At 41.7% G+C, this 26,154-nt stretch overlaps 1 protein-coding gene across 1 annotated transcript; it reads right to left on the bottom strand.

Annotated features, from left to right (window-relative positions):
• Window positions 1-752: 752 nt before the first annotated feature.
• Window positions 753-24,226, bottom strand: LOC103348163 (F-actin-capping protein subunit beta-like). Its single transcript, XM_089336193.1, has 4 exons — window positions 24,177-24,226; window positions 1,747-1,882; window positions 1,425-1,634; window positions 753-1,316 (listed from the first exon to the last, which is right to left on the bottom strand). Exons 1-4 carry the CDS (start codon window positions 24,224-24,226, stop codon window positions 753-755), a joined length of 960 nt encoding a protein of 319 aa, XP_089192319.1.
• Window positions 24,227-26,154: the final 1,928 nt, after the last annotated feature.

Raw genomic sequence — 26,154 nt, forward strand, 5'->3', positions numbered from 1 at the left:
AAGACTGGGCCTATAAATAAAATGAAATAATAAATCAACTGTGTTAAGCATATAATTTGAAGAAAAAGTCCTCAGCAAATAACCTTACAGGTATTGATTTTAAGATGAACACAATTATAGCAAAAAGATTATTCAAACAGGAGTAGGTGTTGTGGAACAAAAGTTATGATCCCACTAAGAATATCCACATCCTATATTGGAGTGGATGGTTAGAGTCCTGGCTCCTCGATTTCTGATGCAACTTGCTACTAATGCACACCCTGGGAGGCACCAGTTAAGAATGCCAGAGTCCCGGGCACCACACGGAGATCTGGATGGAATCCTGGGCTCCAGCCCTTGGCCTGTCCAATCCAGGTTGTTTCAATTATCCAGGAAGTGAAGCACCAGATGGAAGATCTCCCTCTGTCTGACTCTGTCTGTCTCTGTGTGTCGCTCTAACATTTAAAGAAATGGAAAAATGTTAGAAAGATTATTCAGACCACCCATATATTTTTACAGATTCAAGTTAGCTAGAGATGGAATATACCCACTAAAGGAATCTGGACATCATTAACATCAACATGATTAGTTTGTTATAAATATGCAAAATAGATGATAACTGCTGAATATTTTGCTCCCTTGAAATTGCTCCATTATGAAGTGACTGGAGCTTCCATTGATTATTGTTATGTTTATGGCTATAAACATGTATATTAGTGTAACAAGAAGGTGTTAAGTATTAATAATTTTCATTCCCTAGTACAAACTATGATTTAATACATAATTACCAGGTCGTTCTTAAGCGCTTCTTGTTTAGATTTGTCTGCAAAAGTCTGCACAGACCTAAGCCCGTTGACGATGTCCTTCGTTTTCCCAAAGTAGATCTCATTCAGCATACTTCGGATTTTATTTTCCATGTCCTCTACCAGGCGCCCGATGTTGGCTATGTGTGGGGAGCAGTCACTCACAGTCTCATCTTTCTCCATCTGTCTGGTAAGGCTGCCTCCGAGGTTCATGGTACCCGAGCCGGATTTGTTGGTCTGCAGCCACAGCATCACCGTGGAAGTCAGCTTGTAGTGGGCGGTGCGGCCACTGGACTTCTCCTGCACTTCCACCACGTGGATGGACTCCCAGCAGCCTTTGATCTTCTTTGATCCACCTCCAGCCTTCTTTATGAGGATCACTCCCGCAAAGCCATGACCCAGATCCCAGAGGTAGACAGATGAGACACCACCTTCAAAATACAGGTCTCGGTACTGGTCAAAGGCATTGTTGGCTTCTAAACAAGAAGCGCTTAAGAACGACCTGGTGGAGGCTTTGAAGAGAAAGCAGCAGAGCTATGCCCCTGCTCCGCGGTAGCCGGACACGCCGCTCACTCTTTAGGTTCTTTTCCTAGAAAACTCGTTTTCTGCTCCCTGGCCCTGGCCTTTCCCTCTCTGACAGGCCCCTAACAACCCACATCCTCTACCGCACAGCGCCATCTCCCCGCATAAAGCCCAGTCACAGCCCTGCTCCGGCTCCGAGGCCTGCTTCCCACCGTTCCGCTGTCGGAACTCCGGTGTCTGCATAAAGCCCGCGAGGGCCCGGTCCGCCCCGCCCCGCCCCCCCCCATAGGCATAAAGACGCTGTCCGTCAGCCCCTCCCCTCCCCTCCCCCTTTTTGTTACATTGGTGTAAAAAATGTAAAAAAAAAATTTATGAAATAACTGTGGTGTGTGAGAGACAGAAGGAAACCTGGAGGTGCGACTCCAGTGCGTTTGGGAGTTACTTGGGGCGGAGGTCGGCGGACAGGGGCCAGCCCTGGGCGGAAGGAGAGGTGGCTCAGCCGTCCTGTGCAGGCTTGCCCCTGTCCCTCGGAGGCCGCGGGGTGGGGGCGGGGGCTGCTCCTCTGGCCAAGTGCTTTTCTGTCAATTTTTACGGAATGCAAAAGGAGTTTTTTGTTTTTGTTTGTTTGTTTGTTTGTTTTTGTAAAGCTTAACAAAAAATATCTACATCTTATACTTGAGCCTCCATACTTAAAAAAAGGAAAAAAAGAACAAAAAAATCAAATAAAAAGAAACTGGGACGCAGTTAAAAAAAATACATAATTACAACTTCCCAGTTGGTAAAGAAGAGTGATATGATGGTACTGGTTGATAAAAAATTCATTTTTCTTGGCCAGCGCCGCAGCTCACTAGGCTAATCCTCCGCCTGCGGCGCCAAAACTCTGAGTTCTAGTCCTGGCTGGGGCACCGGATTCTGTCCCAGTTGCTCCTCTTCCAGTCCAGCTCTCTGCTGTGGCCCGGGAAGGCAATGGAGGATGGCCCACTTGGTACTTGGGCCCTGCACATGGGAGACCAGGAGGAAGCACCTGGCTCCTGGCTTGTGATCAGCGCAGCGCACCTGCCGCAGCAGCCATTTTGGGGGTGAACCAATGGTAGGAAGACCTTTCACTCTGTCTCTCTCACTGTCTACTGTCTAACTCTGCCTGTCAAAAAAAAAAAAGAGAGAGAGAGAGAGAATTCATTTTTCCTAATTAATCATTAAGCAATTAAGTTAATCAAAATTTTCGACATCCCAATTTTTTCTGCTTGAAATAATAATTAACATTATAACATTTAATAATATTGTTGATTAACCAAGAGATGCTGTTTTATTTCTGACAGTATTTGTTTATACTTGTTCTTTCCCAAATGTATTCATAATTGAAACAACACAAGTGGTGTACTATCTTATTATTCTTAGTCTTTAAGGTACTTCTAGCCTGGGATTCACTCAATAAAACAAACATACCTCTATAAAATAGAATTACAGTATATTTCTAGAGTTCATAAAATATATAATTATAATGACAACTTCTGAAATATGTAATAAAATATCCAAGTGTTTAAGTAAAGATTCAATTCTTAGAAATTCTTCTCCAACTTATTCTTGAAAAATTAACAAACACAAAAGTTTTACTTAGCATATACTTCAGCTGGTTATAAACATATTTTGTGAAATCAGTTAATTCAGAAAAAAATATAGTGGTTAATTTACTAGATAGGAATTGGGGCATGTCTGTCAGTTATCTGACAGTGGGATCAGATTCAAGAAAAGTTTGGTGCCAAGTAATTGAAAAACTGCCTGAATGCATTTTGGGCTTTGATTTCAGAACAATTTTCAAGAAGCTCAACCACAGGCATTATGCAGTATCATGCTTGGAAAACAGGAAGCTGCCTTAAAGGGAATTTGTTACTGTCATTTCTAATCTATCTCAGACAGCTCAATCAAGGACAGACAAGGTGTTTTGCTGCGATGCAGCTGTATTGTACTGGAAAGCAAAATAGTCACAAGAATGGGCTATGTATTCTGGCTGTTCTGTGAACTAACACCATGTACAGCCTTGGGCAAGTCATTTAATGTATAACCTCAATTTTATCAATCCTTAAAAGGCTGTAAAAAATACTTGCTTCAAAGGCTGCAATAAGGTTCATATCAAATAATAAATGGAAAAGTGCTATTAAGTCTAAAAGACTCTATTTATCGAACAGAGGGTGGTTATTATCTCCTTACAATATCCTTGCTGTGGATTTAGAGAATTTATGACCTTGGATGCTGGGTTCTAAAGACCCCTTTAAGAACCTATAACCTTTTCATCTTGATTATAGATAGGAAAAAATAAACATCTAGAGAACACCCTAGGACTGATAAATGGTAAACATGACTCACTGGAATAATATTGGTTTATTCCTAACCTTTAAACTCTTTTATGCATCATGTACAGCAAACTAACCTGTAGAAGATTAAATACATTTATTGGTTGTTGGTCTGTCCTTCATTTAAGAGATGTGTTCTGAAATATTACGTACAAATTCCCTTACATTCAGCTATACTGCAAGTAAGTTACACTTAGATTAAAAATTTATCTTACTCTTTTATAGAACAAAGAATCCTGGGGCAGAAGTTTAGCCAGCAGTTAATATACTGGTCGAGATACTTGCATCCCGCCGGCGCCGTGACTCACTAGGCTAATCCTCTGCCTGTGGTGCCAGCACACTGGGTTCTAGTCCTGGTAGCTCCTCTTCCAGTCCAGCTCTCTGCTGTAGTCTGGGAGTGCAGTGGAGGATGGCCCAGGTCCTTGGGCCCTGCACCCGCATGGGAGACCAGGAGAAGCACCTGGCTCCTGGCTTTGGATCGGCGCAGCGCGCCAGCTGCAGCACACTGGCCATAGCGGCCATTGTGGGGGTGAATCAACAGCAAAAGGAAGACCTTTCTCTCTGTCTCTCTCTCTCTCACTGTCTAACTCTGCCTGGGTTCAATTGTCCACTCTGGCTTCAGTGTCCAACTTCTCATCAATGTAGGCCCTGGAGGCAGTGGTTATGGCTTAAGTAATCGGATTCCCATTACCCATATGGGAGACCTAGATTGAGTTCCCAGCTGGAACTAGATTGAGTTCCCAGTCCTGGACATTGCAGGCATTTTGGGAAGTGAACCAGCAGATAAAAGATCCCTGTCTATGTGCATCTTTCTGTCTTTCTTCCACTCAAATAAAGAATCCTTCAGAATTGAAACGTACAGTGGCATTGTGGTGTGCAGGTAAAGTCACCACCTGTGACACTGGCACTCCATATGGGCACTGTTTCAAGTCCTGGATGCTCCTCTTCTGATCCAGCTCTCTGCTATGGCCTGGGGAAGCAGTAGAAGTGCATGGGCCTAAGTGTATGGGCCTGCACCCACATGGGAGACCCAGAGAAGCTTTTGTCTCCTGGCTTCAAATTAGCCCAGCCCTGGCTGCTTTGGACATCTGGGGAGTGAGCCAGCAGATAGAAGAATTTTCTCTCTGTCTCTCTCTCTCTATGTCTGTAGTTCTATCTTTCAAATGAATGAATGAATGAATAAATCGTATTAAAATTTTTTTGAAACAATGATCTTATAAACTTGGACTTTTATATGCCTTCTGTTCTAAAAGTTGGAATATAAGTTTTTGTTAGACATTTTTTTGGGGTTGAAGGGGTAGGCGCTTCACCCATAAACTGGAAGAAGTACCTATATTGGACCAAAAGATGATACAAATGAAGAATTAAAACACTGTAAATTAAATATTTTTTATTGAACTCATTTTCTTAGGTGGCAAATTACTATATCTATACCTAGTCACTCATTTAACACTACCCTTCCCTTCAGCAAGTGGGGTCATAGTTATCCTCTCTGAGCCTCAGTATACTGGGACCTAAACAGCAGCATCTATATAATAGATGCTGCATCTGAACTTTTCATAGATTTCATGCTCCATGTGATTTTCTTGAGTTTCAGGATCTGGCTTTGGTCTCCTTGGTGTATGTATGTGTTATTACTTTTGTGGAATACTATATGACTAGCTAATACGGCTTACTATATGACAATCTCATCTATGTAGTCTCTAACTCCCAACATTTTCTTTATCCCTTGTCACTCCCCGTCTTCATGGAGGAACGACACAGGACCCTGCGTTGTTCTTTTGTCTGCTCGGCCCTCCCCGGGTTTTCTGCTGGTTCTTCCCGGGTTGGCTACTGTCCCTTCCACCTCCGTGGAAGGGCGGTTCCCCCTGCCACTTTCCCCACTTCCGCGGGGGAGCGGCACACCACCAGCTGGCTCTCTCGGGGGCTGCACAGGTGTTCCTTCAGATAGATGTTCCTCTAGATGTTCCTGGTGCATGTTGTCTCTCTCCTCCTTTATAGTCCTCTTCCGCCAATCCCAACTCTGCTACCCACACGCCGAGTACGCTGCTCTCCTCCAATCAGGAGCAGGTCCTACAGTTTATTGGTTGAACTGGAGGCAGCTGAGTAGAAGCTGTTTCCTCCTCTCCCAGCGCCATATTGTGGGAGAGCAGATGCATAGAATAAGTCTTAATTCCAGTAACTTAGTCTAGTCCGAGTTGCTCCCAGTTGCTCCCCACAATCCCTGACTTCAATACCTTCCCATTTAGCTCTGCTTAGAGGTAGGTAAGGACAGTATTCACTCCTTATTCAGAGCCAACTTTGGGATTACCTGGGCAGACTCTGGAACTTCCCAATGGCCCTGGAGAGTTTATAGTCTTGACTTTTTAAATGGATTTCCTAAGTCAAGTTTATTTGTAATTGAAAATGGCAGCAAGCCAACAAGAAACTAGGTAAGCTAAAATAAATAGACATGTATTGGAAGACTTATAACCACAAAGAGAACAAATACAGCTCAGGGTCAAATTGGGAATAGAAACTCCACTTTCTCCAGAACATACTAGATGTCTTCCGTCTGCATCTTGGCTGCATTTTCTTAGGAAATACTTTCCCATCAGCAGGAAACATTGAACCTGGCAACTTTATCTTCAGTCATTCAGGGTCATCATCAGAAAATGAGTGATCCATGCTCTTTTCTCAAATTAAAAAGCCAGGGAGAAGATCTCTTATTTTGGCCAGTTTAAATAATGGGTTCATTCCCAGAACAATCAACCTAAATCAGGCAGTAAGAGAGATCATTTTGGATTTATTTGTTCACTCTTAGACCAGGAAGTGTTTGAGAAAGATCATTTCCTAGAAGGAGAGGGTGACTGAGGACAAACCATGTTCCAAAGAAGTAAGTTAGAATTGTTGGATAGAAAAGGCAGTTCCATGCTCATGGGTTAGATATCTGGTTGGCATATTAAAAGGCTTTGTAGAAGAATTAACACTTTCTGAGTGCTAGCCAATTTTCAGAAATTTCTCCTAAAATCTCCATTTGCAACTCCTGTTCCAAATAATCCTGAAGTGGGATAATCATTTCCAGATAAAGAAATTAATACTCAGAGTTAATAAATAACTGCTTCCTGATAAAGCTATCAAGCACTGAGAACCCATACATATTTAATTGGAAAGAGAAAAATGTGTGAGATTGGCATGGATAGAATTCACGAGGATGATTGTGAGAAAATAGTGTTTGGTGTCTAGGTCTCATCTTTACCCTTCTGTGCCACAAGAGGTTTGTTCCTTGTAGGGATCAGGTCCAACAACAATTGGTTATATTCCCAGAGTATAAGAATTATAAATAAGTAAATGCTCTACTTTCTTTTCTTTGGGATCTACTTATTCATCACCACAGCATTAAAATAGAAAGTTGATATTAGGGTGTAGACCCAGAGAAATGGGGCCAAGAAGACCAGCTGTCTTGCTGACTATATCCATGCTAAAGACTTTCTCACAGTCTCATATTTTAAAGAGACTCCATTGGGATTTGATAGAAAGTCTTTTAAAAATAGGCAGAATGAGTTTTTCCAAGGTTATCCCTTTGGCACAATGCCTTCTTGAATCCACAGATGTGTTAGCAAGTTATTGGGGGATTCCTGTGACTCAGTTCCTTTTCAAATGTCATTGCATGCCAAATAACATGAACCAGAAAAGGGGATGGTTGCAAACACAGAACATGTAAGATGATAGGATACTCATCTTTATTACATTACATTCTTATTTCATGTTTACTTTGTAATATCTTACACTCATTTACTGTACTTGGATTTGGGTCTGGGTATACAAAAACATGTCTCTTCCATCAAACCCACAATATAGTGGATGCAGTTCGATGCATCTCAAGGTTCAAAACTTTATATTAATTCTCAAGACATTTTTGTGACATGTGTACCGAGTGTTATGAGTACTTGGCATAGATCACAGGAAAGTTCTGGCAACATGTCTATAAAGTAGCTAACATCATTCCCTTGTTGAAGATGAAGGAACAGCTTTTTGAGAGACCCACACAATGAATAGCTGGCCAACGCAGGATTTGAACTCATCTGTTAAGCACTGGAGCCCATACATTTGTCCCATTCCACCACATCCCCAGGCAAAACTTTAAGTTGGAGAAATTGTTTCCTTTCCTCTGAGACCCCAGAAGTAAATATGGGAATGTACTCACTGGTCTGAACATTGACACCAATAGAATTGACTAGTCTTTGACATTGTACTCCATGTTTGTTTAAGCTTTTAATTTGTGACAGTTATTCAAAAACTAGCCTAGAAAATTGGGAAAAATCAATAAATTTTCCCTATCCAATTCCAAGCCTAGAATTCTAGCAAAATCTAAGAAATTTTTTGTGCTGGGGGCCAGCAGCGTGGCTTACTTGGTTAATCCTCCCCCTGCGGCACCAGCATTCCAAATGGGCACCGGGTTCTAGTCCCAGTTGCTCCTCATCCAGTCCGGCTCTCTGCTGTGGCCCGGGAAGGCAGTGGAGGATGGCCCAAGTGCTTGATTCCCTGGACCCATGTGGGAGACCAGGAAGAAGCACCTGGCTCCTGGCTTCGGATTGGTGCAGCCTTGGCTGTAGCAGCCATTTGAGGAGTGAACCAACAGAAGGAAGACCTTTCTCTCTGTTTCTCTCTCTCTCACTGTCTATAGCTCTACCTGTCAAATAAATTAAAAAAAAAAGAAAAGAAAAAGAAAGAAATCTTTTGTGCTATGAAAAGTGTTCTTAGATGGAAAAATAACATTCAGTTGAATGGTAATATGCAAATTAAATGACTCTGATGTAAGAACAACATCTTGATTTTATTATTGAATTTAGATGCATTTTAAGAACTTCTCAAATTATGTTGACAAATATTATATTGAACAATTTTTCATTTTGACTTTCCAAAATTTTTACTACACTTTTTTGTCTCTATCATATAGGAGGCAAAATGCCATCCACACAAACATCACTTTATTTTTTTTCTTTTTTTGACAGGCAGGGTGGACAGTGAGAGAGAGAGAGACAGAGAGAAAGGTCTTCCTTTTCTGTTGGTTCACCCTCCAATGGCTGCTGCGGCTGGCGCGCTGCAGCCGGCGCACCGCGCTGATCTGAAGCCAGGAACCAGGTGCTTCTCCTGGTCTCCCATGCGGGTGCAGGGACCAAGCACTTGGGCCATCCTCCACTGCACTCCCGGCCCACAGCAGAGAGCTGGCCTGGAAGAGGGGCAACCGGGACAGAATCCGGCGCCCCGACCGGGACTAGAACCCGGTGTGCTGGCGCCACAAGGTGGAGGATTAGCCTATTGAGCTGCGGCGCCGGCCACAAACATCACTTTAATTAAGGTTCATACCCTCATGAAGATTCTCATAAAAATAATACTCGAAGTAAAATAGATTGATTATGTAGATATTCTGAAAACACTCTTTGATACAAATTATCATATTTAATCTTAATGGAGACAGTTTTTGATAATTGTTATTACTATGCAAATAAGGAACGGAGGACTAGGGTGATTGGGCCTTCTGTTCAAGGGTACAAGCTTCTGAATGGTAAAATACAGATGTGAACTGAGGGCTGTGTCTGACTTTCCTGGGAGTCACTTATTTTCCTGCTACCCAATTTTTGTTCATTGTTCGTATGAGTCTATTTTCTTCTTCATTCTCAGTGGACAATGCTTTCAACACTTGGATCTCTGCATATTTATTCCCTATTCAGTTATCATTACTTGAACACATATTTCAAAAGGCACTGGGCTAGGCAGAGTTGGGAATAGAGATCAATAACATGCAAGCTTGGGCCCAGCGCTGTGGTATATAGGATAAGCCTCTACCTGTGGCATCGGCATACCATATGGGTGCTGGTTCATGTTCCGGCTGCTCCTCTTCCAATCCAGCTCTCTGCTATAGCCTGGGAAAGCAGTGGAAAATGACCCACATGCTTGGGCCCCTGTACCCTCCTGGGAGACCCAGATGAAGCTCCCGGCTTCTGACTTCAGATCAGCCCGGTTCCGGCTGTTACAGCCATTGGGGAGTGAACCAGTGGATGGGATGGAGGACACCCCCCCCCCATTTCTCCCTCTCTCTGTTTATAATTCAACCTCTCAAATAAATAAATTAATTTAAAAGAACCCAAGCTCTTCTCTTGTGGAGTTTAAAGTCTAGCTTCTAGACAAATTTCTGTAATTCCATTTTACTCATTTGTATGGAATACTTACCCAATATCAGACACTGCACAGGTTCACATATTCAACAAACAGCCCTGAAATTAAAAATCCAAAAGATTGTTATTATTTAAATTAATCACATTGTGAAGCTGTATGTTCCTTTTCCCAAGGTTACCATTACTCAAAATATTTCTGGAATTGCTGTATTTTGCAATTTATTTACTGCTGAGTTGAGCCTTTGTAGTATAGAGGCTGATTTGCAGCATAGCTATACTTATTTAATAAAGATATTAACACTCTTGACACAGTGGGTAGAGGTTTTAAAAATCATTGAAATCCACAGGGTTAGAGGAGACCATCCCAAGTAATATGGATAGGAGATACAGATAGGACAGCAAAAGGTTCCATTTCACTGCTTACTCTGGCTGTCAGGACACAGATGGTACACATACAGGGAGACACTTAAGGGCATATTAATAAAAGTATCACTTATAAGTATGAGGAGGTGAGGGAAACCACAAAGAATACTGCAGAATCCCAGGCCTAATAGCAATTGGTCCCTAGAGGCACTGATGGAGTGAGTAGACCTTGGGATTTGGAAAGAGTGCAAAGAAGATTACATAAAAAGAAATGCAAAATTTGCCCAAGAGAGGTTCAGCCAGCCTACACCAACCTGTCAGGGAAGAAGTTAGGGATAAATACCCCAACCTCACTGTGTTTCCCCTCTCAGTCTGCTGCGCATACTCAACAAGCACATGAAACCAAAGGGGAAGAGATCTCACTTCATAGCACTTCCAAACTAACCTCCTGCTGCAGAGCTGCGTGGACAAAGAGAAAGAGAATTTAGAGGAGAAAAATATCTAGCACTAGAAACTGAGTGAAATGCAGCTTTGACCAGAGCTCTACTGCGGCCATTGACCCGTTGTTTATCTTATTGTCTCCCCTCGGGAAAGGCTATTCTTGAGGCAGAGAATGAATCTCTGTTGTTCTACGTCGAATCCCTTGCACTCTGTAATTACAGGTTGAATGACCACTGAATTACACAGAGCTTGTACTTAGAGAAAGGCATATAAGTGCTATACAATAGACATTTACCCAAATCACACATCGAGTGAATCCATGCACATGAACACTTCTATCCAAGCTCCACTTGCAAACTCAACCTGCATGTATAAGTGCACACTTTCTATTTTTGATGCACTCCAAAAGAATAGGTTGAATACCAGTAACCAATCAGCGACTCCAGCTATTGGCAGTGACTATTACTGTGTCTTGTAAATAGTTTTCAACAAATAGTGCTTTTGACTAAATTGAACCAGAGTTCCATTTGAATTGCACAGTGTTAACACATTTAGGAAATGTAGATCCTGAGCATCTCTCATCATTCATCTCATTCCTGGAGTGATAAGGAAGGAAATTGCAAGTGGATATTGCAATGACAGCCTGAACATCAGTGCTTCCCTCAGTAATAAAAAGGATATTACTCTGTGGGAAAGCACACTGCATGAGATGAAAAGTAGCAGAATGCTTACTTTTAGAATCTTTTATTTCCCATGCAAATTTGCTCTCTTGATGTTTAGAAGCTCAACTAAATATACCACAATGGAATATCTTGGAGAAATGGGAAATGTGCCAGTGTCATGTATGTTGTCTCAGAAAATTTAGATCATCAGCCTCCCTGGTAACAAAACCCTGGGTTCTTAGTGCATCCACATCACATGAACAATGACACAGCTGTCAACATTATTATTCAAAACCACTCATCATATTCTCACATACCTATGCTTGATTTTGCAAAATGAAATATTTCAGGAAATTTTCCTTTTTTTAATTATTTATTTATTTATTTTGACAGGCAGAGTGGACAGTGAGAGAGAGACAGAGATAAAGGTCTTCCTTTTCCATTGGTTCACCACCAATGGCTGCTGCGGCCAGTGCACTGCGCTGATCTGAAGCCAGGAGCCAGGTGCTTCTCCTGGTCTCCCATATGGGTGCAGGGCCCAAGGACTTGGGCCATCCTCCACTGCACTCCCAGGCCACAGCAGAGAGCTGGACAGGAAGAGGAGCAGCCGGGACAGAATTTGGCGCCCTGTCCGGGAGGTCTTTCATCTGCTGGTTCACTCCCCAATTGGCTGCAACAGCCAGAGCTGTGCCGATCTGAAGCCAGGAGCCAGGAGCTTCCTCTGGGTCTCCCACATGGGTTCAGGGGCCCAAGCACTTGGGCCATCTTCTACTGCCTTCCCAGGCCACAGCAGAGAGCTGGATCAGAAGTGGAATAGCCGGGACTCGAACTGGCATCCATATGGGATGCAAGCCCTGCAGAGGGTGGCTCTACCCACTCGCTACGCCAGAGCGCTACCCTCACAATTACTTTATTTTCAAACCCATTCTCTCTGTCTCTTGTTTCCCATGACCCTTGTGAACTGTTTAACTTTATAGGTATTAGGAGCAGCCATTTTGCCTAGCTTTTAAGACCAGTCAAGATGTCTATATACCACATCAGAGAGCCTGGGTTCATCTCCTGGCTTAGGCTTCTGATTCCAGCATCCTGCTTATACAGATCCTGGGAGGCAGTAAGAATGTCTCAAGTAGTTGAATCCTTGCTACTTGCCTGGCAGACCTGGATTAAGTTCTCAGCTTCTGGCTTTGGCACAGTCAGGGGTCATTGTGGGCATCTGGGGAGTAAACCAGCAATGCGAGTAAGCTCTCCCTCTTTCTCTCTCTCTCTCTCTCTGTCTGTCTCTCTCTCTCTCTCAAATAAATAAATAACTTTAAACTTACATGTATGGTAAATGTCAGTGTTCTGATAATAAAATTCAGTGCAACAAGGATCTTTTAAAAAGTTCATGGGAAATGGAATTTAAAGATAAAATTATCTCTGTGCAAAAAACATTTTGAAATTCATGCATATCGGGGTCTTCAAAAAGTTCATGAAAAGGTACATATTGTGGAAAAACTCATGAATTTCAAAGATTTTGCAACAAAATAAGCATACCTTTTAACTCCATTTTCCAGTCACCGAAGTGCTCTTAAAAAAAAAAAAAAAAAGATTTGTTTATTTGAAAGGCAGAGATACAGAGAGGCAGAGGCAGAGGTAGAGAGAGAAGTTCTTCCATCCGCAGATTCACTCCCCAAGTGGCTGCAATGGCTGGAGCTGCGCCGATCTGAAGCCAGGAGCCAGGAGCTTCCTCCAGGTCTCCCACGTGGGTGCAGGGACCCAAGGATTTGGGCCATCTTCCACTGATTTCCCATGCCATAGCAAGAGAGCTGGATCAGAAATGGAGCAGCTGGGATTCGAACTGCTGCCCATATGGGATGCTGGCACTGTAGGTGGCAGCTTTGCCTGCTACGCCACAGAACCAGCCCCTGAAGTACTCTTGAACACTTGCAGAAACTATGGCTTATTATGTTACAGGAGAAATACTTATCAACAGAACCTTGTCCTTTTCCCAAAAAGGGACTCACTATGTTTAGTTACCCTAGAAAATTATTTGCTGAATTTCAGGACATTTTTCCTCCCTTAACATGCCATGAGCAGAGACTTCCATCCAAGCAAGGATAAGTACACACATTTCTTTTATGTTACCTTGGGCTTCAAATGCCTCCACCAAAACTGATGCTTCTTAAAGGCAATGCAGGGTAGAGTTCGGCGTTACACTGAGCTTTAAACCATGAAAGAAACGGAACCCCAGGTTATCTCCTTAGACTCTCTGTGTCTTGATTTCTTGGTCTATAAGAAGCAAATTAAAATAGCATCTACTTGTGGAGCTGTTGGCAGGATTAATGAGCTAATTCTAGCAAAATGCTTTATAGCATAAGTTCCATGTTAGCGTTCCCTTTCCTATAACTCTGCCTTTGCTCACATTCTAGAGGTGCTTCTCATAGTCATAGGGCAAGAAATTACAGGAAACATGACAGGCAATGGTGAGGACAAGATCCAAGATGAGGATGTGGGGGGTGGCAGCAGATAGCTCATAAAGAGGATGGTAAGCCATGGTAGGTAGGCTTCCTCCTATAGAATGAGAAGCTAATCATTGAAAGGCTAAAAACAATGGAGTGACTTGACCAGTACCTTGTGGTAGGAAGCTCTCTCCATTTGCTGTACAGAATAAAAGGATTGGCCACTGAACCGAATCCAGAGAATATTTGAGCTTGCCAGAGTCCCTTGGACTTTGATTGAAATTGCTGACACCCTCCATGGTCACTGCTTTCATTGGTCCATCCCAGCTGGGACTCATCTCTTCATTTTATTGCTTTATGTGTGATATATCCCCTGATATGGAAAAATGAAATTTATTTCTGTTGACTCTGTTTCAAAGGAACTATATTACTATTGTTGACATCATTTCAAATCTCAGAATCAAGTTTACAGGGGGGAAAATAATCTTATGAGAGCTGAATCTGAAAACATTGTACCATAAAATGATGTCAAAGTTCATATATGCACAGGTGTTTAGAAGTTTGAGTCTACAATCATGCAACATTATTTATAAAGGTTTTCTTTGTCATTCAGCACAACTTTAAATTATTTTTGTTCAGGGTTTTATTGATGCTCCAGTATGTGCCTTATTGCTTTCTTATCACCAAAATTGCTTTGGATTATTTTTGCTACTGCTAGGGAATTCTTTCTTCAAGGTCAGTTCATTCTTTCACTTATTCAACAAATATTCATTGAATATCTATTAGCTTTTAGGTGCTTGGGATACACAGTTGACTGGACAGTCCTTTCCGCTTAAAAATACACAGCATGGGAAAGAAAGTTAGAATACATGTAGTTATTCTGTTTTGCACAGTGTGATTTTCTGCATATTTAGAAATAAGTATGGGGTAATACAGAAGCCCATGGGGAACAGAGCATTTGGGGCAGACATAGGAGGTCACAGAAGACTTCCTGTTAGAAGTGACTTCCAAGCTCAGATGTGAAGTGTAAGGTGGAATTTGATGGTAAATGGGTAGAAGGAGAAAAACACTGCTGATAAAGTATGCATCATTCACAGTGATGTGCGGAGAACATGGCATACTCTGGGCTAGCATGTGAGGGGTGGAGAAGTGACCATTGAGGACACACAGGTTGCTCAATTTAGATCTTAAAAGTTTCTCTGTCTCGTAAAGGACCTTGGATCTTATCCCTAGGGCACGGATGTGGGAAGGAAGGGTATGGAAACACTGAGGACTATAACCAAGGGGCTGACAGATTAGGAAAACTCCGCAGAATGGAAAGCTCCCTTCATCTTCATCAAACACCTCCCATCCTTGACTACCCATCCCACATAACACAACGGTGCGCTTGCTTTGAAAACACAGCTTCTGCGGCTCCAGTGGCACAATCGGTTAGCACGCGGTACTTACAAGAACACCCAGCTTCTGATCACTCTCCTCTCTCCGCACCTGTGATCACACATAGCTACACCTTCTCCTAATAAAAACTTCATTGACAATGGGAATAAGGTCCAGGGGTCTCAGGCAGAAACTGACAAGGGTTCTCAGAACAGGACATGTTTTAATTCAAAGTAGGAAACAGGAATTTCCGGTGAGAAGCTGCCTCTAAAAGACACCTACCACTTAAAGACAACACAAGCCTCTGGTGAAGGCCCAATGCCTGTGTTGAAATGAGCCTTTCTCTTTTATTTTTCCACTTTCCCTGCCTCATGCCCTTGCAGAAAGTGAATGTGCAAGATGGCTATTGAAAAAGAGAAAGTGAAGCACCTGGCCAGCACCGCGGCTCACTAGGCTAATCCTCCGCCTGTGGCGCCGGCACCCCGGGTTCTAGTCCTGGTTGGGGCACTGGTTCTGTCCCGGTTGCTCCTCTTCCAATCCAGCTCTCTGCTGTGGTCCGGGAAGGCAGTGGAGGATGGCACCCGCATGGGAGACCAGGAGGAAGCACCTGGCTCCCGGCTTCGGATCGGCGCAGCCAGCAGTGGCGGACACTTGGGGGGTGAACCAATGGAAAAGGAGGACCTTTCTCTCTTTCTCTCTGTCTCTCTCTCTCTCTCTCACTGTCTAACTCTGCCTGTCAAAAAAAAAGGGGGGGGGGGGGATGAAGCACCTGTTACATGGCATGTTAGGTATTTCCTAGTAACTTTCTCCTGCCCATTTTCATCCTTCCAGCAGTCCAATGAGGTAGACAAAAATCCGTGGTCTGAACAAGAGAAACTGGGCCTCGTGGCATTTCATTTCTCCTTTCTCTGTGTCAGGCACTGGGGCACTGGGCTAGAAGCCCGGACATAGAGACCCACCCCTGGTGACAGAGCACAGTGAAGGAGCAGCTTCAGGTCAGATTCCTCGGCTCATGCCTTTCCCACTACATCATAAAAAGGGCTTGGTCCTCTTATCAGGTCTTTTGTTACTGGTGGCAGCACTCACAGTAGCTGGCCAGATGAGTTTCTGGTTCCCTGGCTGTCCCCGCCTTTCCCTCCCACTGGCATTCCCAGTTAGTGGCTGCCTGCCCAGTCAGACTTCAGAGAGCTCATGTTACTTTGCCCTTGGGTGTCTGTAGCCTCCTGATTCTTGACTGCCCACCTGTGTACACTTCCTCTTTGGTTTGTGGCCAACGCCTAACTATCTGCTCACCTGGCTCCAAGGTCTTAGCTTCACTCTGTTCCCAAAAGCCCTTTTCTGACAAATACTGCACAGGCAGGACCTAGGTTCTCTCTAGCTTCCAAGCACCTGTAGTGTCCTCCAATCCGAGGCCCATCAGTCATTTTAGCAAGAAGGATCCTTGAGCAAGAAGGATCTTCAGAAACTGCTCTCTCTTTTCTTTACCTGTCATAAAGAGTTTCATGATGAAGTACAATGCTTTTTTTTTTCTTTACAAAATTTCATCATTTATATATCTGAGAGATATAGCTTGCTTGCAATGGTCAGGGTTGGGCTGGACTGAAGCAGGGAATGGGAACTCATTCCAGGTATCCCACACGGGTGAAGTGTTCAATTCCTTGAGCCATCACTATGCCCCTGAGGGACTGCATTAACAGGAAGCTGGTATCAGGAGTGGGAGTCAGGAATTCCAAGGTAGGACAAGGGCATCTTAAGTGGTATCTTAACTACTAGACAAACTGTCTGCCCTGCTTTGTGCCTCTATAAAGGACTAGGATCCAATTTAGCTCAGTCAATTCTTAAAAATTTAATACAAACAGCAAAATCAAGATAATAGATAGCCGGCGCCGCGGCTCACTAGGCTAATCCTCCACCTTGCGGCACCGGCACACCGGGTTCTAGTCCCGGTTGGGGCGCCGGATTCTGTCCCGGTTGCCCCTCTTCCAGGCCAGCTCTCTCTGCTGTGGCCAGGGAGTGCAGTGGAGGATGGCCCAAGTGCTTGGGCCCTGCACCCGCATGGGAGACCAGGAGAAGCACCTGGCTCCTGCCATCGGATCAGCGCAGTGCGCCGGCCACAGCATGCTGGCCGCAGCGGCCATTGGAGGGTGAACCAACGGCAAAGGAAGACCTTTCTCTCTGTCTCTCTCTCTCACTGTCCACTCTGCCTGTCAAAAAAAATAAAAAATAAAAAATAATTAAAAAAGATAATAGATAAATCTGGTCTGAGGATATATTGAAAGGATCACAAGGCTTTGAGACTTCTGAATCTGAATTGTCACCTACCCTGTCTTTTTACCTGCTGGCAGGAGCAGAGGTAAAGTTGACTCAGAGGAGAAAAAGAGAAAGTACTTTATATTTTTAAAAAGTTTCAGGAGATGATTTATTTAGGCTTTAGCCATCTAGGACCTTTCATACTGAAGATCATCATATTTGAAAACAAATGTCTTAGCTTCGCAGACAACAGGGCTTGAGAAATGTTTATAAAAAGAGGGAATGTCCCGTGGCAGTTACCCAACTTGTAACCTTCCATATGTGATCACCAGAACTGCAGATTATAATGCTAGTGCTGGTGTGCAACCGTTTAATATGGATAACTTTTTAACTAATAATAATGTACTTCCTGATCCAAGGAATGATCAAATTGCATGCTTCAAGCTACAAGGTAATTACTATGGAGAACAGAATTCCCTTGTATGTGTTGACAGAAAGAGACAAAGGGAGAAAGAGGAAGAGGGAGAGAGGGAGGGAGGGAGACACAGAGAGAGAGAGAGAGAGAGAGAGACTGGGAGAACCACAATGTACACTACAATGTACCAGTGCATCTTCTCTCCCTCATTGAGCCACTCTAATGTTCCAAACAAGGTGCTATACCTTTAAAAATGGGGTGATATAGCTTTAGTATACAAGGTGGTCCCATTTTGGTCAACCCCTTCAAAATCTTCTCTTTATTCATTAAGATAAGCCTCCTTCCTCTGAGTATTGTCTTCCAAGGTTATTATGAAAGAAAATAGTAAAATGTATGAATGAGTGCAGGTCTTTTTTAAACAAAAGAAGCCAGTACAGAGGCTGCTATGTAGAATGGATTGAAATGAATTCAATAAGTATAAGCACTGTGCCAGGTACCATTGATTTGTAGCCCACATTTACTCAGATTTCTTATATTAATTGTGGTAATCCAATATGAAGGAAGTTTAATTGTGTGTGTTTATGTGTGTGCTTAAAGTTGTATTCAGACTAAAATACTAGAGCAGAACAAGCACAAAATCTGTAGCACTGGGATTTGAATTTAACCTGCCTGAGTTTAACTAAAGACTCTGCCCATTTCTAGCTGGATAGCACAAGGCAAGTAATCTGAGTTACAGTCAGAGAAACTAAGGTAAGAAGCGTAAAATGGGAAAATGATGATACTGGCCCCCTAGAGAATTTGTGATGATTAAAAGAGATCGTAAGCATACAGTAAATATTTTCAGCAAATGTCATCCATTATATTCTTATCACTTATTGTAATAAGTTTCTCATCCTTGAAACTTGGCTGTAGAAATTTAGAAAAATTCTTATATGTTTCCACAAAAAATTCATGTTTCGTGGATAGTATACCCAGTAATAGGAGCTTCCATGCAAAAATTCCAGAATGAGTCTGCTTATCATTATTCAGTTACTTAAAATATAGACCCTCTTATGCTGTTGAAATCACACTGCTTGGCTGAAAGTAAAGTTCCTAGGTTCTTGCTACTCAAAATGTAGCCAAAAATTCAGCAGCAAATAGTGGCATCTAGGAGTTTGCCAAAGCTTTATAACTTCAGGCATTTTTATCTAGACTGCTAAATCAGAAAGCATACATTTAAAAAAAAATATGGTAGACTATCTTAATACCATTATTTCATTGATTAATTCTAAATAGAGAAAATAATTAGTAAATATGTACAATCAGAATAATATAGAGGCCGGCGCCGCGGCTCAATAGGCTAATCCTCCGCCTAGCAGCGCCGGCACACCGGGTTCTAGTCCCGGTCGGGGCGCCGGATTCTGTCCCGGTTGCTCCTCTTCCAGGCCAGCCCTCTGCTGTGGCCCGGGAGTGCAGTGGAGGATGGCCCAAGTGCATGGGCCCTGCACCCCATGGGAGACCAGGAGAAGCACCTGGCTCCTGCCATCGGATCAGCACAGTGCGCTGGCCGCAGTATGCCAGCCGCGGTGGCCATTGGGGGTGAACTAATGGAAAAGGAAGACCTCTCTCTCTCTCTCTCTCTCTCTCACTGTCCACTCTGCCTGTCAAAAAAAAAAAAAAAAAAGAAGAAGAAGAAGAATATAGAACACCTTAATCTAACTGGTATTTGTAGCAATTACACACTGACATCCATATGTCCATGAACCGGGCACATGATTTTTTTTAAGATCATAGAAAATATCATAAAATATCAGAGTGGAAGTTGATTAACAAGATAAAGATTGCGACAAACAAGTAACACTAGTGATGGAAAATAAAATAAAAAGGCTAGGGAATAAAATGTGAGTAAAAGAAAGCTGAATATACAGATATAAAAATTAGTTCATTTTTCAGCTATTGGGCTACTAAAAAAACATTTTTAACAAAATCCCCAGATGATTCTTCTGCACATGGAGTTTTGAGAAGGATTGGGAGGTTCTAGACTTCAGGGTGTGCCAGAAATGCCTGGAGAACTTGCTAAGACACAGATTGCTGAGCCCCAAGTCCAGTTTCTGATTCAGTGAGTCTGAAGTAGGGCATAAAATTTTGCATAAAGAAGAAGTGAATGGTGATGTTGCTAGTCTAGGGTCTACACTTGGACATAAGTAAGCATTTGGGAGAAACTCCAGAAGCACTTTACATTGGTAGTAAGACCAAACTAGACCTGAAATACCTGCTACTCTAGACCCTCTCCTAGAGAGCTGAAGAACAACATTTAAATTTCTTATGGTGAAAATTTCCAAAGTCCTATCTTCATTTTTTTCTTTTTATACAGAAATATACTGTACATTAACATTATTTATAGTCACCCTAGCTGAACAACAGAATCCCAGAGCTTCTTACTCTTTCTAACCTTTAGTACCCATTAATCAACCATTCCCCACTCCACACTCCCTACATCCCTCTCTGGCTTTCTGGTCACAATCAAAAAACATTAAATGTTTGAGGAGGTAGATATATTCACCCTGATTGGACACTACATGATGCATACTCATTTTGAAACATCACATGGTATCTATAAATATACATAATTTTTATATATCTGTTAATTTTTTAATTAAGAAATACATGAACCCCTTTGTTTCTTGCCTTTTAAAAATTAAATGACTTTTTAAAAATATGAAGTTTGATAACCTCAGAAGTATGATGTGAGAAAATGTCAACACATTAAGAAACAAGTAATCCTTGGGCCGGTGCTGTGGTATAGGAAGTTAAGCTGCTCCCTGGAATGCTGGCATCCCATATGGGCGGAGTCCTGGCTGCTCTGCTTCCAATCCAACTCTGCTAATGCTCCTGGGAAAGCAGCAGAAAATGGCCCAAATCCTTGGGCCCCTTCACCCATCTGAGAGACCCAGATGAAGCTATGGGCTCCTGGCTTCAGCAGAGCCCTTCCCTGGCCATTTGCGGAGTGAGCCAGCAGATGAAAGATCTCTGTATCTCTCCCTCACTCTGTAATCTGTGTTTTAATAAATAAATAAAACAAATCTTTAAAATGAACAAAAAAGAAAGAAGTAATTCAACATGCAGAAGATAAATTGGTAATGCTAGTCCAAATATGAAGAGAAAACAAAGGAAGAGATTTTGGAATAATAAAAGAAAAGTGCTGGGCTGTCAGTGACAAGGACAATGGGATCAGACATCATTTCCCAACAAAGACAAATATGACCGGAAAGAAAAAATAAAACTTGCCATAAAATCATGTCCCACCTACAAAGGAAATACTGTATTCAGAAAGACATTAACAATAAGGCCATTGGAAGAAGAGAAAAAAAGAGCACATAGATGTGGACCTAACATACCTGACACAGTAGGTATGCACTGCTTTAAATTAATCTGTAAAATATCAAACTTCCTCCCAGGCAGATATGTTAAGAAGTATAAATTATTCTAGAAATTCTTACATCAAAATAATATTTCATTTATTTGCTTGCTTTATTTATTTATTTATTTCTGGTGAGGTTGAATTGTTTTCATCTATGATTAGTCATTTTGCATTTATTGTATAAATTTTTTCTTCTTAGTCTTTTTTTGTTTACCAATTTGAAATACCATTTTAACTAAGCAAATTTTTAAAGTGACATCACATGTACTTTTAGATAGCACACAGTGAAGTATGTACTCCCATCCATGATAGGCCCTTTGGAAAGCAAATTAATATACCATGTATCAGGGCAGTAGTGCATCCTTTTACTTGATAATATCACTTTTAGGACTATATGCTAAGAAATTCACATGAAACATATTATATTAATAACAATAAAAAACTGAGAATGGCCCTAGAAAATCACCATATGCAAACTATTCACTTATGAGTTTGGTTATTTGGTTGTTTAATAGAATGGTAAATGGGCTAGGACATCTCATAAAAGATGAAAGAAACAAATTGTTTAGATGTTTAGATTTTCTTTGCAAATATGCATAGAAAAAACAGAAGGAAAAACTTTCAGCTAGGATTATTATAGGGTTCTGGATTATTTTATTCTACTGTAATATATTCCCATACTTTTCCAATGAATCCATGCCATGTTTTAATCACTCGCATTATCTAACATAAAACTTGAAATTTCATCATTAGACATATGTTTATTTAGATGTGAAGAATTTATCCAAATATAAAATCATGTAAAGATGACTTGAAAATCTGTGAATGGATATCTGAGTAATGTTAGTGGAAAGTAGTATATAGTAGGAAAGTAGTAGAACTTTTGTCTTAGAATGTGTATCAGTTAAAGTTCCTATTTGTATTGCGAGAAAAACTTAATTATTTAAAAGATAAGAGAATTTTCTTAGAGTATATCGAATAGCCTGCTGAATCTCCTGGAGAATCCAGTATCAAGGTAGGCAGTGAGGCTTTGGAAAGCAGCACCACAGGGTTGGGTACTGGAATAGCGATTAAATGTGCCATAGGATGCCTTTATCCCACAATGAAATGCCTGGGTTCAAGTCTCAGCTCCATTTGCCATTCCTGCTTCCTGTGAATGAACACTCTGGGAAGCTGCAGGTGATGGATCAAGTAGTTAGGTTTCTACCACTCATGTAGGAGACCTGGATTGAATTCCTGGATCCTGGCTTCAACCTGACCCAGTCCTGGCTATTGTGGGCCTTCTGGTAGTGAACCAGCTAGCCTGACACTCTCTCTCTCTCTCTCTCTCTCTCTCTCTCTCTCTCTTTCCCTTCCTTTCAAATTAATTTTAAAACTTTTAAAAACATTGCAAATCATTCTAAATCCACTGTGTCTTACTTCACAGGTAATGGAAGCTGCCACTGGAAAAACTACTACTACAGCCAGTGGACGTTGCATATTTTTGTTGCACAGGACTAATGTCACCCTAATCACAGCAGATTCTATGCGATTTGAGGTTCATGTCCAAACTAGTCTCTGATTCAAAGCCTGAAAGTGGGCACCTCAAACAGACAGATTCTATGCAAATGCTCAATGCAAGCTGCAATGGAGATTAGGAGGTGAGAATTAGAGGTGAGAATTTAGCAAGCCAGCACTTCTAGCTTCCATTCTGGGATGGGAGGATTGATTTCAAGTAGGGGAATCTGCAAAATTTAGGAAGGAGGTTATTGTACCACGAGCAACAAGGACAAATGCTCCACTCCAGAAGATACATCACTCAAGACTTAACTGGGACAATTCTACCATGGTACCCCAGAGACTTTGTACGTGTGCAGCAAGCAAAGGTTTAGATGACTGTTTTCTGAGTCTTGGAAGACATTCTTGTCCAGGAACATGATGGGATAGAAGATTTTCTTTTTTAAAGATTTAGTTATTTATTTGAGAAGAAGAGATGCAAATATAGAGAGGGAGAGAGAGAGAGGGAGAGAGGTGTTCTATTTGCTGATTCACTCCTCAAATGGCCACAATGACTGAATTAGGTACATCCAAAGCCAGGAACCAGGAGTTTCTCTGTGTCTTTCTTGAGGGTGCAAGGGCTCAAGCACTTGGCCCATCTTCCACTGCTTTCCCAGGCCATTAGCAGGGAGCTGCATTGGAAGTGGAACAGCCAGGACTCAAATGGGATGGTGACACAGAAGACGGAGGCTTAACCTACTACACCACAGCCCCAGCCCCAGAAGGTTGTTTGAAATAGCTATTCATGGAATGGGCACCTGTGGTACAGCAGATTAAGCCACTGCCTGCTATTCTGGCATTCTATATCAGAGTACCAATTCAAGTTCCAGCTGCTGTGCTTCCAATCCAGCTCCCTGCTAATATGCCTGGGAAGTCAGTGGAATATGGCCTAAGTACTTGAATCCCTGTCACCCACAAGAGAGATCAGATGAAGTTCCTGGCTCCTGGCTTCAGCCTGACCCAGCATTGGCTGTTCTGGCCATTTGGGGTTGAACCAGGGGATGAAATATTCTCTATTTCTCCCTTTCTCCCTCCCTTGTGTTGCTCTGCCTTTCAAATGAAATAAATAAAATCTAAAAACAAAAAGAAAATAAATAGCCATTCATCTACAAAGGCTCTCATATCTGGTCAGCCAAAATTTGGCTGTACGGTCACCCCCTTGACCAAGGAATATTAGTGATTGCATTGATGAGAGAAAAGTTACTTCCCTAAAATCAAAATTAGGCTTTTTGGACCAGGAAAAGGAGCAGTGGAGGCTGAATGTTCTGCAGTCACACAGGCAATCAGGTAGGTAAGCAACAGGAATTTGGAAACAGATACCAAATCAAGACTCTTACACAGCTGCTGGAGAACGCAGTACCTGGACTAGTGTGGCCAAAACAGTGCCACACAATCTATTCACAGCCCATTTTCAAACATTTCTGTCTTCACTGAAGAGAGTAAAAGGCACAACCAACATGAAAGTATACAGCAATAATTACAACACAATCACAACAGGACCGAAAGCATCAGCATGACCACAAGCCTCCATTGCGACGATCCCATGCCCTGAGCGGCCCTCAGGCCTCTGTCGCGTCTGGGAGAAAATGGTTACTTCCCCAAGAGAGCTTCTTTTATAATCTCAAGGCAAAGTTGTCTTTTGTTCCAATAAAAAAACTCATTTCCTTAGTTGACAGCTTAATTATTTGCTACACCTTGCACCTTGAACTACTCTTCATTGAACCCTTGACCCTCTTCTGAGTCTAAGGTCCCATTTGGCAAAATTACTAAAATGGAGAAACAGTTACAGTAAAGCGTAATATTTTCTGAATGTGTATTATGCATAAGTGCTGATCTAGAGCTGTACATGTATGACTCATTACTGTGCAATATGACATCTCGTACTGGTCAGTGAACCAGGCTAGAACTGCATTTCTTGGATTCCCCTACCTCCATGTTTCCACATTAAGGTCTGGCCACAGGAAAGCTCTGGGTGAGATTAGGTGATGTGTGAGTGGCAGCTACTGTGATCTCATCGTGGGTGAAGGTGCTGAGGGGCAGATTCAGAGGCTTTGGTGGATTCCAGGCTACTCTTGATTTTCCTTCCTCCATGCTCAATTCTGTTTCCTAACCCTGGCTCCCCTGAACAAAAGTGTCCACAAGGCTAGTGTTGCCAAATTTAGCAAACAAAAATGCAATGATGCTCATCTAAGCATGAATTTTGGATACACAGAATATTTTGGGTTTTTTATTTAATAAATGTAAATTTACAAAGTGCAACTTTTGTATTGTTGTGGCTTTTTCCCCCATAACCTCCCTCCCACCCGCAGCCATCCCATCTCCCCCTCCCTCTCCCATCCCACTCTTCATCAAGATTCATTTTCAATTATCTTTATATACAGAAGATCAACTTAGTATATACTAAGCAAAGATTTCAACGGACTGTACCCACACAACTGCACAACATATAGAGTACTGTCGACTAGTAGTTTTACCATTAACCCTCATAGTAAAACACATTAAGGACAGAGATCCTGCATGGGGAGCAGGTGCACAGTGACTCCGTTGTTAAACAGAATTTTTTAAAAGTATGTCTCATGTAATGCTTAGATACTAAATATCATTTATGGTTTATTTGAAATTAAAATGTATCAGGATATTCTACCAATGACATACTTAGGCCCACCTGAAATTATTTTATGTGAACTCACAGAGGTAGGGGACACAAACATCCAGTCACATTCAACAAATTCTACAGCAACTGGATTTACCAAATTTATGGATATTGCCTACCTAATTCACACACTATTTTTCCAAACTTTATTCCCCCAGAATCCTCCCATCGTTGTATAAGGTTGGACTTTAACAGGAAGATGTTATTATCATTCCTGTCTTACAGGAAGAGAAAGTGCTATGGCATAAAGAGGAACATCTGACAAGTAGTGACACTATTCAGGCAATTCAGTTAATAACTGGCTTAATGACTACCATATACTCATACCAAAATGATGGTACATACTGGGAGTTTTCAAAAATGTCATAGAGAATGTACATATCTTTTAATTTTATTTTTCCATTAGTTTTTTGAAATATATATATACATGTATGTGTATATATGTATATATTTGTGTATTATATAACGAGATTGTGTACAACAACCAGAAACATAAGGAGTCTTCACAGAGTTTGTGGAAAATGAAATTAAAAGACAAACTTGTTTGGTAAAATATTTAATGACTATTTATAAATGAACTTTCAGAGGTTCATGGAAAAAGGCATATTATTAAAAAGAACTACTTAGGCATCTCAAAATGCCCAATTCAATTTTTCCACAAAATTTTTAAGTTCTTATATTATGGATATCTAGTATTTGTTATATGCACAATATAGAGCATTTATTTTGTAAGTACTATATATCAATAAGAGGATACTTCAAAAAGTTCATGGAAACTAAATTAAAATATACTGCATATTTTCCAT

This window comes from Oryctolagus cuniculus, chromosome 6 (genome assembly GCF_051225735.1).
Source record: "Oryctolagus cuniculus isolate XC-2025 breed Fujian yellow rabbit chromosome 6, ASM5122573v1, whole genome shotgun sequence".
In the NCBI taxonomy this organism is placed as follows: domain Eukaryota; kingdom Metazoa; phylum Chordata; class Mammalia; order Lagomorpha; family Leporidae; genus Oryctolagus; species Oryctolagus cuniculus.